This window comes from Penicillium manginii (assembly GCF_028828005.1).
Source record: "Penicillium manginii strain IBT 31320 chromosome Unknown utg000008l:1.0-3226943.0:1.0-3228205.0, whole genome shotgun sequence".
In the NCBI taxonomy this organism is placed as follows: Eukaryota; Fungi; Ascomycota; class Eurotiomycetes; order Eurotiales; family Aspergillaceae; genus Penicillium; species Penicillium manginii.
Window position 1 is genome coordinate 802086 of NW_026643109.1, and position 12630 is coordinate 814715.

The 12630-nt window shown below is 50.9% G+C and overlaps 6 protein-coding genes across 6 annotated transcripts; 3 read left to right on the forward strand and 3 right to left on the reverse strand.

Annotated features, from left to right (window-relative positions):
• Nucleotides 1-1269: 1269 nt before the first annotated feature.
• On the forward strand, nucleotides 1270-1778 carry N7533_010946 (uncharacterized protein; the record flags this gene model as incomplete). Its single annotated transcript, XM_057107596.1, has 2 exons — nucleotides 1270-1488; nucleotides 1617-1778. 2 exons carry the CDS (start codon nucleotides 1270-1272, stop codon nucleotides 1776-1778), a joined length of 381 nt encoding a protein of 126 aa, XP_056954974.1.
• A 466-nt stretch (nucleotides 1779-2244) lies between these two features.
• On the forward strand, nucleotides 2245-2924 carry N7533_010947 (GNAT family N-acetyltransferase; the record flags this gene model as incomplete). The annotated part of the gene is given in 3 exon segments (XM_057107597.1): nucleotides 2245-2371; nucleotides 2391-2639; nucleotides 2704-2924. The coding sequence occupies 3 exon segments, from the start codon at nucleotides 2245-2247 to the stop codon at nucleotides 2922-2924; spliced, it is 597 nt and encodes a 198-aa protein (XP_056954975.1).
• Nucleotides 2925-3091: 167 nt separating this feature from the next.
• Nucleotides 3092-3718, reverse strand: N7533_010948 (dipeptidase; the record flags this gene model as incomplete). Its single annotated transcript, XM_057107598.1, has 2 exons — nucleotides 3092-3637; nucleotides 3692-3718. The coding sequence occupies 2 exons, from the start codon at nucleotides 3716-3718 to the stop codon at nucleotides 3092-3094; spliced, it is 573 nt and encodes a 190-aa protein (XP_056954976.1).
• Nucleotides 3719-4219: 501 nt separating this feature from the next.
• Nucleotides 4220-5417, reverse strand: N7533_010949 (E3 ubiquitin-protein ligase; the record flags this gene model as incomplete). Its single annotated transcript, XM_057107599.1, has 2 exons — nucleotides 4220-4307; nucleotides 4381-5417. The coding sequence occupies 2 exons, from the start codon at nucleotides 5415-5417 to the stop codon at nucleotides 4220-4222; spliced, it is 1125 nt and encodes a 374-aa protein (XP_056954977.1).
• Nucleotides 5418-6667: 1250 nt separating this feature from the next.
• On the reverse strand, nucleotides 6668-10499 carry N7533_010950 (uncharacterized protein; the record flags this gene model as incomplete). Its single annotated transcript, XM_057107600.1, has 5 exons — nucleotides 6668-6942; nucleotides 7066-9646; nucleotides 9712-9903; nucleotides 9963-10271; nucleotides 10356-10499. The coding sequence occupies 5 exons, from the start codon at nucleotides 10497-10499 to the stop codon at nucleotides 6668-6670; spliced, it is 3501 nt and encodes a 1166-aa protein (XP_056954978.1).
• A 454-nt stretch (nucleotides 10500-10953) lies between these two features.
• N7533_010951 (HMG-box domain-containing protein) lies at nucleotides 10954-12021 on the forward strand (the record flags this gene model as incomplete). The annotated part of the gene is made up of 3 exons (XM_057107601.1): nucleotides 10954-11475; nucleotides 11543-11848; nucleotides 11923-12021. The coding sequence occupies 3 exons, from the start codon at nucleotides 10954-10956 to the stop codon at nucleotides 12019-12021; spliced, it is 927 nt and encodes a 308-aa protein (XP_056954979.1).
• Nucleotides 12022-12630: the final 609 nt, after the last annotated feature.

The window sequence follows — 12630 nt, forward strand, 5'->3', positions numbered from 1 at the left end:
GGTAAAAAGAAAGGAAAGCAGCAGACAAGGCAGGAAGAGAGTCTGGAAGGTGTGCGACCGTCTAGTGGAATTATCGTGGAACCAGGTACTCCGTACTCTCGGTGGTTAGGGTACGATATCCGGTCGATAGCCGTTGAATCACGTAACCGGGAGATCGCAACAACGCCAGAGTAGCATGCAGCGTCAATGTATGTAGACAGATCCAGAAATCAGATCACAGTATGCGTTCGTATGTGGGCGTCTCCGGTTGTGTCATGCGCCGCGGGCAGCGAATAGACTCGGCTGGTCGAGGATCAGCAAGGCAATCGGAGAAATTGGCGAGCGATCGTCGTGCAGCACAAGATTCCCGGGTCAAAAAACGAGGACCTTGTAGGAGCGCAAAAAGAATAGACGAGATTGCAACCGGTAGGAGAAGTCGAAATGTAAATTCAGGGGAGGCGGGGGGGAGGGGATCAGCCTCTGCGATTCTCTGAATTGTGAATATGAGGACCTTGGGACAATGGTGAGTGAGGACCTTGGGGGTTAGGCGTCATAGTGTTGTCTGGCGAATGATAGTGCGCGGGTTGGCAAAGTCAACCAGGTCCGATCGCATTCATGGTGGAGGTGTATGTAGGTGGATGTATATAGTGTTGCGCAAGATATTTGATGAGGAATAGAAAGGACGAACCAACATTCCAATGGCCCTCGTGGAAGTGAGGAGGAAGAGGGAAAAAAGACCCCCCGGCAAAAGGGCCGGATGACTCAGCATTTCTCCCCGCGATCTCGCAATCTCCCCGGCAGTGGATACAATAAAAGTGGGAGAATTGGAGAGGTGTTGGTATGATTCGATTCAAATGGGTGAGGCGACTCATTCATATGATATTTTACCATAGGCATTGCTGGTGATGGAGAGAAGTTCTATCTTTCACTACCTGAGGCATGTTAAGTGCGATACATGCCTGAGGCATCAATCTCTTATCGATAACCTTAGTTTTTGCTGAGTCACCCCACGTGCCCCGCTTTACCGCGGATCTCCCTTTCCGCCTTCCTCCACTCTGCCCCTTCCCAGCGTTGTAACTTGTATGTATGCCATGCGACTTCTGCTTCTTCCCCTTCAATCAGATCACTCTACTTCAAAGGGGAACACACGTTGCATTCTCGCCCTCAACAATCTCCTGCGCGTTTCCCTCCAATCAATTACCATTACACTCATCCTCACCTGACCGCACACCAGAGATCCCTTCCCCGCAACTTCATTCAACTCCGCACCCCCGGGCGTCCACCCCGACAATGGGAAACATCTGCTCGCGCGCTTCCAACGACCCCGAAGCCTTCTCCAGTCCCGGTCGTGTCGTCGGAACAAATCCCTCCAACCAATCCGCCGCCCCACGAGCCTCCGTTCCCGCAAAGGCCAATTGGAAGAATAGCCCAGGTCGGACATTAGGCGACAGCGCCGGAGCGCAAGGTGATAGTGATGAAGCCAGGTCCAATGCGGCAATCGCTGCGCAAGTGAGTCAATCCGAATCTGCACCCACGTCCATCTCGCGAAATGTCTAGCTCCAGGCCACCATGGTTTGCGTGGTGATCTACAACGCGGGGACGAGATCGCGCTAATGCTAATCGCTGTGGGGTTACAGAAACGGGCCGACACCGCATCCTCCGGCAACAAGGGCAAACTAGGCTCCAAACTGGCTGCGCAAAAGGCGAAGACTCAGACGCAGACGCTCAACGAAGCTAGTGAGACTGAGCGCGCGACCCGAGCTCAAGACGACCAGAGAGAAGTGGCGGCTTATCAATAGAGTGACCATTTGTAGCAGACGGGGGTTTCTCTGAATTTTCGCCGGTGCTTCTTTTTACTGCCGGCATTTTCTACATACAGTGCATTCGTTGCATAGTTCTTTCGTCCTTTTTCCCCCTTTTCCCTTCTTGAACAGTTCTTCAAGCGTCGACCTCGTCGGTATTTTCGGTAGTTCAGCGGTAGTATGGAGTATATATTTTGATCCCAATTGGAAGCCTTGCAGTCTTTTTTCAACATGCACTGATGATTGTTAACAATTACACTCGTTATTATATGCACATTACCAGTATTATTCCAGTCATTAAACATTTTTACTATCCAAAGACCAGAAACTACTGGACATAAATGGCTGTCGGGATATCGGCACCGGTGGGCCGATCGGGATCGCACCGCACTGGCCCCGGCTTCCCCGCATCTTGTTCCAGGGCTGCTGGACCATCTTCGAACCGTCAATAAATCACGCTGAAATGGTGGCCGCAGCATCCTTGAAGTTGCAGCCTTTGACACTAGAGGATAACCTCGCCATTACAGAACTATGGTTTGCAGCCTTCACAGACCCAGAACTCCGCCGGGTCTTTCCCCAACACTCCCGGCGTCCGCCAATGGCTAACAGACGCAAACTACCACGACCTAACCCACAAACCGTTCCAAAAATACATCAAAGTAGTCGATCCCACATTGATAGATCGAAATGGTCGTCCCCGTATTGTCGCCTACGCAAAATGGGATACTTCTATGCCTGAAGAGCGCGGCCGTCGCTATCCACCCTGGCACGAAGAAATGCCCGCGTCTCTGTGCGAAGGCTTTTTTCAGATGGAAGAGGATAATAGAAGGCGTGTTATGGGCGAGATAAGGCATTACTGTAAGTTTCCTTTGCTTGGTTTTTCGGATGGGTTATTCATTGATTGGTGATGATGATCTGTCAGATCTGGATACTGTTGCAACACATCCGGATTATCAGCGCTGTGGTGCAGGGTCTATGCTTGTCAAGTGGGGTTGTGACCTTGCTGACTCTCAGGGTGTTTCGGCTTATGTTGATGCAAGCAAGGACGGTGCGCCACTTTATTCTAAGTTTGGGTTTGTGGATTATAGCATGCCGGGTGAAGGCATTGCTTCAATGGCGCGGATAGCGAGCAAACAGGCATAAGACTGAAGTCAAGGCGTTTATTTCGAATATCATTGTGATTTAAATACACACGGGAACGTCTAGAGTGAACGACCGAGCTTCATTGCCCACTTTGCGCATTTGATGAAAATTACTAGTAGCCTTCAAGGTTCTGGTTGAGCAATAGTATACTTCGCGAGGCTTTCAGACTACTCTTTAAGGTAAAGACCTTTTTCGGGTGGTGGAACTCCATACCAGTCCAATCCCATTTTATCTTCAGGATCTGGATCAGGCATCTGATAGTATCTATCATATCGCCACCAGGTCCGGTCTTCCCAGACATCTTCAACAGGCAACACGCCTTCGATCTTCATTTGATCACGAGTCTCCTCAACGCCCTTCCACACCCTCAAAATTTTCTCTCCGGCAACTTTAGCCAACTGTTCCTCCGACTCACCCCGATCAAGGATAGACTGAAGTAACCGTGGGTAGCATTTTACATCTTCTAACCCTGGTATCACAGATGCAATTCCGTCAAAATCTGATCCTAGACCAACATGGTCCCAGCCAATCTGGCCCGCGATATAGAATAAATGATCGAGGACCATATCCATCGTTGCCTCTGATCGTCTAGTTGTCACATGCTCAGGTACAAATGTCACCATGATAATGCCGTTGTTTTCACGCACTAAGTCGATTACTTCATCCGGGAGGTTCCGTGCGCAGTCAAAGACTGATTGAATAAATATTTCCAGCTAGGGAAAACATAGATCTCCTTCCAATATTGTTTTGGGAGTATGTTTACTAACATTCCAAGGTTTCTCAAGGGACACCATGGGAGAACACTATTTATTGGTCCGATTTAATCTTTATTGCGAGCTACAATGTATTGTGAATGGGTCTATGTATTGGAAGGGCCATCAGGCCTTTGAGACGGCATCTATACGATGAAAGGGAACTAAATCAAGCAATCCTTACAGTTTCAATCCGTTGAAAGGTGTACGCTGATGTGATCGCAGCTCTCTAGCATATTTCAATTGCTATTTCTAGCGAGATAGCAGTTTTTCCGAACTACTCCTATGTACTATAAGTTTGTCATCATCATGATGCTGGCTGTCGTATATCCCAAATTTGACGGATGACTACACATTCTTTACAGCCAGAGATCTTGTAGCATATCCAAGGTTATACCTAGTTACGGATAAGGCAAAAATAAATATTTGCCGAGCAATACAATAGCTCCGCTTGAAATAATATATCACGCTTGAATCAATATATCACGTTGTGCAAATCATTTACAGTAAATACTCCTCCCAAACGCATGGCGATCGAACGAATTAGTGATGACGATATCCAGCAGGCCATGTAGCACACTGGCAGGTCTTCCAAGGCATCTCGCATTCGTAGCAGAATTCATGGCTACAACTGCAGGACGTTAGTTAACTAGTTCCTTTGCACGCCATACCAAGAACCCATTCCACGAATCAGAGCCACTTACCGGCACCAAATATGAGCACATCCACTAGTGAGGCTAACCATGGCATGACATTTCGGGCACCGCTTCCACTTATTGTCCTTCGCAAGTTTCAACAAGCTTTGCAGCGCCTGGTCCATTGGGCAATCGATACCGGGGTGAACAGGAGAGCGGCAAAGCTCATGAGTCTGCTTCTTGCAAGCGGGACAAGTCGCAATCTCGTGCTTGATCGCCGTCTTGGGAATGAATTTCGAACAAGTCGGTTCGGAGCAGTAGAGTCTATCCTTGGCGGAATATTCGATGGCTTTCTCGTCAAAAGCGTAGATTTGGTCAAAGTCTAGGATCTGGAGTAAGCTCTTTGGCTTGACCGGTTCGCTGCAGCAGCGCGGTGGGTAGAGCTGTTCGTCCTGCGTCGCCATTAGGAACATTGTTCTGAGACAGGCGTTGCAGAACGCATGTCCGCATTTTCCGGAGAAGGTCTCAGATTTTTTAAATGACTCCAGACAGGCTGTGCACGTTGTCGTGGTGGTTTCACGCTCTTTCCTCATCTTGGACCGCGTATTGGCTGATGGCCCGGTGCGTTCTTTGATAAAGTACACATCTTCATCGTCGCTTCCAGTAAGGTCGATTATCACGGGATCAGCTCGGGGTTTATGTCCAGGTTTAAGCTCAGAGTCATCGAGGGCGTCGATGTCTAGAAGGGATACTACTTCTGGGTTGCGGTGGGAGGCGCCAGTACGTTTACTTCGCTTCCCAGATCCGAGTCCGGATCCGAGTCCTAGTCCTGGTTCATCATCGCTGATTTCGATGGCAAAGTTGACTTTCAGTGCCAGGGTAATATTTTCAGCGATTCTCTCCTGTCTCTCGATCTCGGTGTCAAGGGAAATGAGAGCAACCTCACGGTCATTTAATACGTCGTCCACTCGCTTTCTCTTCACGAGTGACTTTTCGCCCTCTGTGAGTTCGAGTTTGTCACGGTCATTGCGGAGCAGCTGTAAGCTTCCCTGGATGTTGGTATATTGGAGCTGTAACGCCAGCTTCTCGTTGTCGTAGTCATCCATGGTGGGAATGGTTGCTCGGGGAGGGTATATTTCGTGGGACCCGTGTCTCTAGGTGGACCGAAGTACTGGTAAGTAGAGTGAAGTACTACTATGTCCGCGCTGGGCACATATGGTTTCATTGGTCATGTCTGACCTGGAATGCATGGATGTGCAACGTACCTGCATGGGATATAGTTGCAGGGCGAAATACTGAAGGATCAGGAACAGCAGACAGGATCGAGGGGGCGTAGACTGAGAGTAGCAGAATGAATATTGTCAAGAGATGGTGGAGCTCAATGAGTAAATATTGATGCTTGGCCCCCGGGGTGGTGAATCTGAAGAGGCTATGGCTTGACTGATGATTCACTGGAGCAGCAGAAAGAGGTATCAACTTGATAAAAGACACCATTTGTCAAGAAAGAAAGAATATTCCAGTTTTGCTCTTTTTCTCCAAAGTTGAGACTGAGGCAAAGGTAATCATACCAGGATCTCTGGGAAAAACCGTATCTATATGAGTGACAAATTGTGACAGCACTCCACGGCTGGTACTAGTAGTCACTTCAGGCCCCAACCAGTGCCACTTTTATACTAGTACTTCAAAGTTCAGACTCAACCAAGGATACGCAGACTTTTATTTGTGAATTTAAGTCGTTAAGAGATGGGCAGAACCGCAGAATAATAATTTCAATCTTGCGGATTCTTGATTTCGAACCATCGATCTCCACGTAACAGGGAATAAGTGGGGGGATGTACCTTTGTTTCCAGGAAATTCGTGAAGTACAAAAGTTGGATTTCATGGTCTATTCACATCACAACACAACAAAGTGATATTCAACAAAACACCACTCAGACATGCTTTAAAAGAGAAACGAAAGAGATAATATAATCAATTGATTTATTTAAAAGAAGATGAGAGCGCAAAAAAAAAAAAAATTCCCCGCCCACCCCTCTGTCGCCTCAAGGGCACAGCTGAGACAGAGATGGCCACACATAGCCGTCACTAACCCCAGAGGGCCTTCCAGGTTTGGATCACGGATGGCAGTGGGATCTACCCACTACGTTATCGGCGAGGTCTTTGCACAACTTTCCAACTTTACGCCTATGATCTCACTCCTGCCCTATTACTCCCCTTCTACACCCATAATGCATTGGTCGTGGAACGGCATTCGCTGCGCTTCATTTCAATCAGTTCTAAAGAATGGTATAATACAGCATGTCGTCAATATATTACATCTCCGTAGAGAAGTTACCTACTCATCCTAAAAAACCCCTCAGACAACATTATATCGGCCACTAGCCGGAGCGCGCGCATCACTGTCCGCAGCAGCGACAGTGCCCTCTTTCAACAGACGCATGAGCTCACGCATAGCATTCGTGACAGATATCTCGGTTTCGCCCTCCACAAGGATGTAAAGTTTCGCGAGGTCGTTGGGACCAGGTTCCTTGCCAGCAGCGTAGAAGTTACCCTTCGTCGTGATAGAGGTACCACTAGCTTCAAGGATCTTGGCGACGTTTGTGCGATTCGTGACGGCCCATCGTGCTTTTTCTGTAATTGGATTGAACATGGTTAGTCACGGTTCAAGGGATGAGACGAAATAACAGAGGGGAAAGAGGGAAAGGGGAAGAGGGGAAAGAGGGGAAAGAAAAGGGAGCCAAAAGTAAAACTTACGGGGAAAGTCGTTGATCTCTAGGGTAGCGTGGAATGCGCCAGCATCGGGGCCACGGTTGTCGATGGGGACACCAGATCTCATGACGCCGGCCTTGCTCAGACGGGCATGGATATCGGCGACGGCAGACCCGACTCGGTCCAAGGCATTCTTGGAGCCTGCGCTGGTATCCTTTTCGGTCCTGTGGACGGTAATCTTGCCATCCAGATCGATACCCTTGGGCACGCCGGGTAGAGGAGCCGGAGTCGGAGCCGGAGCAGCGGCAGATTGTACAGAGGAAAGGGCCTTGATAAAGCGGTCTTCGTTCTTGTCGGATTTCTCTTCTTTGGCTTCTTCCTCCTCGCCTTCGTCACCGGTCTTGTAGGTGCGGCGCTCACGCATGCGGGCAGTTTCACGTTCCTGGTCGAGTCGTTCCAGACCCTTACCACCGAAGCCGGACGCGCTCGCCTTTTCTTTACCAGCCTTGACCTTCTCCAGGAAGCCGTCGACCATTTTCTGAACGGGTTCGGGGACTTCTTGTCCACTCTGCTTTAGAGCCTTGGCGATGTCCACGGAATACCGTTCCTGAGTTTCCGTGAGGAATGTGACGGCGGTTCCGGTGTTACCAGCACGTCCGGTACGGCCAGCACGGTGCACATAATCCTCTAGATGGTTAGGGGCATCATAATTGACGACGAGCTTGAGTTGCTTGACATCCAGGCCACGAGCCGCGACAGACGTGGCAGTCATGACGGGGAAGATGCCAGCCTTGAAATCCTCGATAGTGGAATCTCGATCAATTTGATCTTTGCCACCATGGATAGACCCACAAGGGTAGCCCTTCCGCATGAGTTCGTGGAGTAGGTTATCTGCGGCTTCTTGTCGTTCAACAAAAATTAACGTCCGGGCGTCTTCATTCTGATCATCCGCATAAAGGTTACCCAGATACTCCAGGAGGCGAACGAACTTCTGGTCGTCGTTGCGCACTTCCACAATCTGGGTAATTTCAGGAGCAACCACACTCCTCCCACCAACAATGATCTCAACCGGCTTTTTCAAGGCTTTACGGGCCAGTGCCTCCATGTTTCGGGGGAAAGTGGCTGAGAAAAGGACGGTCTGACGATCAGGTCGAACGTTTGACATGATTTTCATCACTTGGGGTTCAAATCCCATATCAAACATGCGGTCGGCCTCATCGAGTACACAGTACGTCACACGGCGGAGGTTGGTAACTCGGCCAGCATTGGCTGCGAGTAGATCGATCATTCGTCCTGGAGTGCAAACAACGATCTCCGCACCTCGCTTCAACTCGGCGATCTGGTCTTTGATCGGGGCACCGCCGTACGCACAGACAGCACGCAGACCAAGCGCCTTCAGGAAAGGCTTGCAATCCTTGTGAATCTGAGTAGCAAGTTCACGGGTGGGCGTCATAATCAATCCAATCGGACCCTCCATACTATCAAGCGGTCGCTGATCCTTGATGTGTCGGAACATGGGAATAAGGAAAGCCATGGTTTTTCCCGAGCCGGTCTTGGCAACACCGATCACATCACGGCCTGACATTATGGCAGGAATGGCTTGGGCCTGAATGGAGGTCAACCCTTCGTAGCCAAGACGGTCAACGACATCGAGAGTTTGGACACCCATTCCGCATTGTGACCATTTCTGGACAGGCTTCGGGATGTCAAGGCCGCGGACCTTGATGCCTTCTAACTCGTGCCGTAGATTGGCTACCTCCTCTTCACTCATATCGGCAAGATGACTGGGTTCGTGGTAGAATTGCTTTCGGAATGGCTCGTATTCAACCTTCTTGTGGTCCACTGTTGGGATTTCCTTCTTCTTCTTTTTGTTGGCCATGGCGAGAACATCATCAGCGTCCTCGTCTCCCACGGCTGTGATAGCGGCATCCTCGTCGTCTCCGAACATTGCTTGCGGTTGTTGTGCTTTCTTTTTGGCAAAAGAGACTCCAACCTTCTTCTTAGGGGGCGCCGTCGTCGCGAGGCCGGACATGAACGCATCGAGAGGATCAACTTCCTCTTCCTCCTCCTTTGTGTCGACCTCCATTTCAGTAGCTTCCGGCGCCTCATTTGAGGCATCCTCCATTGCGACATCTCCATTCGGTTGAGATTCGGAGGATTCAGGAACATCTCCTTGTGTCTGGTAGGCGATGTGCTGGTTTTGAAGGCGTTCTTCCCGGCGCTCTGCTGCAGCTCGAGCAGCTGCCGCAGCTTCTTCTTCAGTTCCACCATCCTGCATGTCGACATCGTCATCTTCAGCAGCATCATCGGCGGCACCGAATGAATCCTTGCTATCATCAAGTGGAGGAGTTGGAAGACGTTCAAGCTTTTTGCGTGTAGATTCCTCCTCGCCAAAGCCCAAGGTTCGAGACGCAGAAGGTTTATCAGTACCGGAAGATTGCTTTGAGCTCAATCCAAACCCGCTCACATTGCCCTTGGCCTTGAGAGGGGCTGAAACGGGAGCTGGGGCGGCTGTTGGCTTTGGCGGCACCTTGGGTGCTTGCGGGACCGCGACATCGGTTCCTAGGACGGCAGTTGGTGCGGAGCTGGTAGTTGTAGCGCTCTTGGCAACGGCCTTGGGGTCGAACTTCCCGGGTAAGAGGCAGGTGTCGGAGTATCAGTTGGTGTAGCGGGGGTCTGCGGGGAACCAACGGCGGGAGATAGACCGGACTTGCGATCAATAGCATCGAGAATGTTTCTGGCACCTCCAGCTGCAGCTTCTTGTTGTTTCTTCTCGCGCTGTTCCGCTTGCTTCTTCTTCCAGGCCTCCAACTTCGCAAGTCGTTCGGCCTTTTTCTGTTCGTCGGTCTGGGCGGCGGGGGCGGGGGTCGACTGTTTGGATGGCTGTTCAATGTTATCAGTATCGAAGTTCCACATAAATATGAGAGATGCGCAAGACATACCTCCTGTGTGCGAGACCGAGAACGTCGATTGGCACCACGGTCACGGCTATCATCCCGTCTAAACTTGTGCTTCAAATCAGCAGTATCATCTGGGCGCCTGCGCTCACGATCGCGCGAATCATCTCGCCTGGGTCGGTACTCTCTATCGCGGCTTCGGCGGCGATAATCGCGATCATCATCGCGACGGCGGTCTCGGGACCGATCTCTGCGATTGGGCCGATAGGTGTCTTCGTCGCGTCTGTCTAAGGAACGATCGCGTCGGCGAAAGCCATCTCGATCGCGGCCATTATCACGTTCACGGTATCGGCGCTTTATTTCGGAATCAGAAGGGTTAGACCATCGCACTTGTTGAGCCTCACGTCCCAAGTCGGCGGGGCGCCTTTTATGACATACCTCTGGGCTGCGAGACCTGCGGTATCCGCGACCATCGTCCCGGCGATTTCTGTCATATCGATCATCCTCCCTGCGAGGGCGTCGCGATGAGGAGTATGTGCTGCCTACAGGAGATGGTGAGCGAGTATCCCCGTGGCGAGCCATTGTTGCAAGGCAACGATGAGTGAGTATTACTGCAAACTCAAAAGCACCGGGATGTCGAGCAAATAGGCCTGCAAGGATCACCGCGCTTCCATGTAATTTGCTGAATTGTCAAGGCCTTCGATGCCGTCGGAAAATCTGGGTGTTGTTTGACGTCAGTCTACCTCTGGTAGAAGTAGAAGATTGATCCAAAGTCAACTTGATATGGAGAAGACCTCCAAATGCTGCTGGGCCGTCATTTCCTTGGGGGATCGCCGTTACAGGTCATGTGATATCTCCCACTAGTCCCAAAGCGGAGGCTTGTTATGCTTATGTCATCGACTTTGAGACGCCCAGCCTCCTGCGACTCCGCTTGCGTCAGGGAGAGCCTCTTCTATTAGCGTTGCGCCGTGCCGATTGTTTAATTGGTGATTTGATTGATCGGACTCTCTAACTACATACTACAAATTTTCTCACCATGGCTTCACAGTGGGCCTCCCGACTGGGTGCCCTCCGACACCTGCAGGTCGCCAATGGCTTGTCTCGCCCTACTCGTGTGATCGAGCTGCAGAACCAGATGCGCCAACTTTCTCTCGCCTCGAGCCCCCGTTTCACAGCTCCGCTGGCCGGTCCAGTGTCTACCATCAGCTCCCAGCGTACCCAATCCTTCGCCACGACAACTGAAAGCGCGAAGCCCAAGCGTGCGACTAAGTCCAAGACCACCACCACCAAGCGCAAGAGCAGCACCTCGACCAAGAAGCCGAAGAAGGAGCTTAGCGAGGCCCAAAAGGAGAAGAAGGCGAAGCGCGCCGAGATCGACCGTCGCAAGGAGCTTGTGGAGAAGTCACTCAAGGAGCCTGCGAAGCTACCTCAGTCCGTCCGTGGACTTGCTATCAAGGATGCATTTGCCGAGCACCGCGGACAGCACGAGGGTACCGTCGCGATCTTCAAGGCTGCCGCCGAAAGCATCAAGGAGAAAGGCGCCGATGCTATCAACGAGGTATGTTTATGGGAAACTGCCTTTCCTCGGATATTACTTCATGCGAAGTCGTACTGACCTCTAGCAGCAATATCAACCCATCGCGGATAAGAACCGCGCTACTAACGAAGCCGCCTACGAAGCTTGGGTCCGATCCCACACCCCGCTTCAAATCAAGGAAGCAAACAGTGCTCGTCGGGCCCTGGCCCGTGATCCTACCCGCAAGACCAGGTTGTTCCTAATCAAGGACGACCGACAGGTCAAGCGACCCACCTCGGCCTTCTTGCTGTTCACTAAGGAGCGCAGCTTTGGTGGTACGGATTTCAAGGATATGGCGTCGACTCAAGTCGAGGCTGCCAAGCAATGGCACTCCCTGAGCGAGTCTGAGAAGGAGGTAAGTCAATCATTTCAACGTGCTTGCATCGTATCAAGATCCGGGTCTAGTTACTGACATGTACTCTCTTACAGCCTTATGTCAAGCGGGCTGCTGAGGATCGCGAACGTTACTATCGCGAGCACCTGGAGGTCTATGGGGTTGAGGCCCGCCGGTCATCGAAGGAGGCATGAATCTAGATCGACCTCAAGACTGACGAATGTGTATTTTCTGCCGTGATACGGATTGGGTTGGAAAATGGTTGGGTATGGGATGGGATGGGATGGGATGGGATGGTGTCCGAGTCGCCCCTTGTTGATAATTCTTTTCTTCTCTTTTTCTTGCTGTCTGTTTTGCCCTGCTATACTTCCTGCCCTGCCCCCTCTTTTCGTTTCTTTTCTGTATTCCTCACGTGACATTTGCATGTCGCTCGATTCCATTCTCCTATGTTATATTGTATTGTAGCTGTTCCATGGATTGGTGGATTGAATGTCACTATCTCCAATATCTCCGCTCTTAATGGTGGAACCATTTTGTCTCGTCTGCCTCGGCGGTCCTAGTGTCTATCTGCGACTACCGTATGAGTCAAGTCCAGCGCCACTGTCCCTCCACTATGGAGATCATGTTCTAAATGCACACCGGGGATAGTATGCAGGCACCTCTTTTCCGGTACGGATAGGATTGAATCAGGGCGCAGTGTGTCTCCATCATCAAATAGATGTTTCTTTAGTGGTGAGCAGGTGCTTCCATAGCGGAGACCTTACCCCCCCGCACTTGGGTCCGTCGAAGTGGCGGTGAGAAAA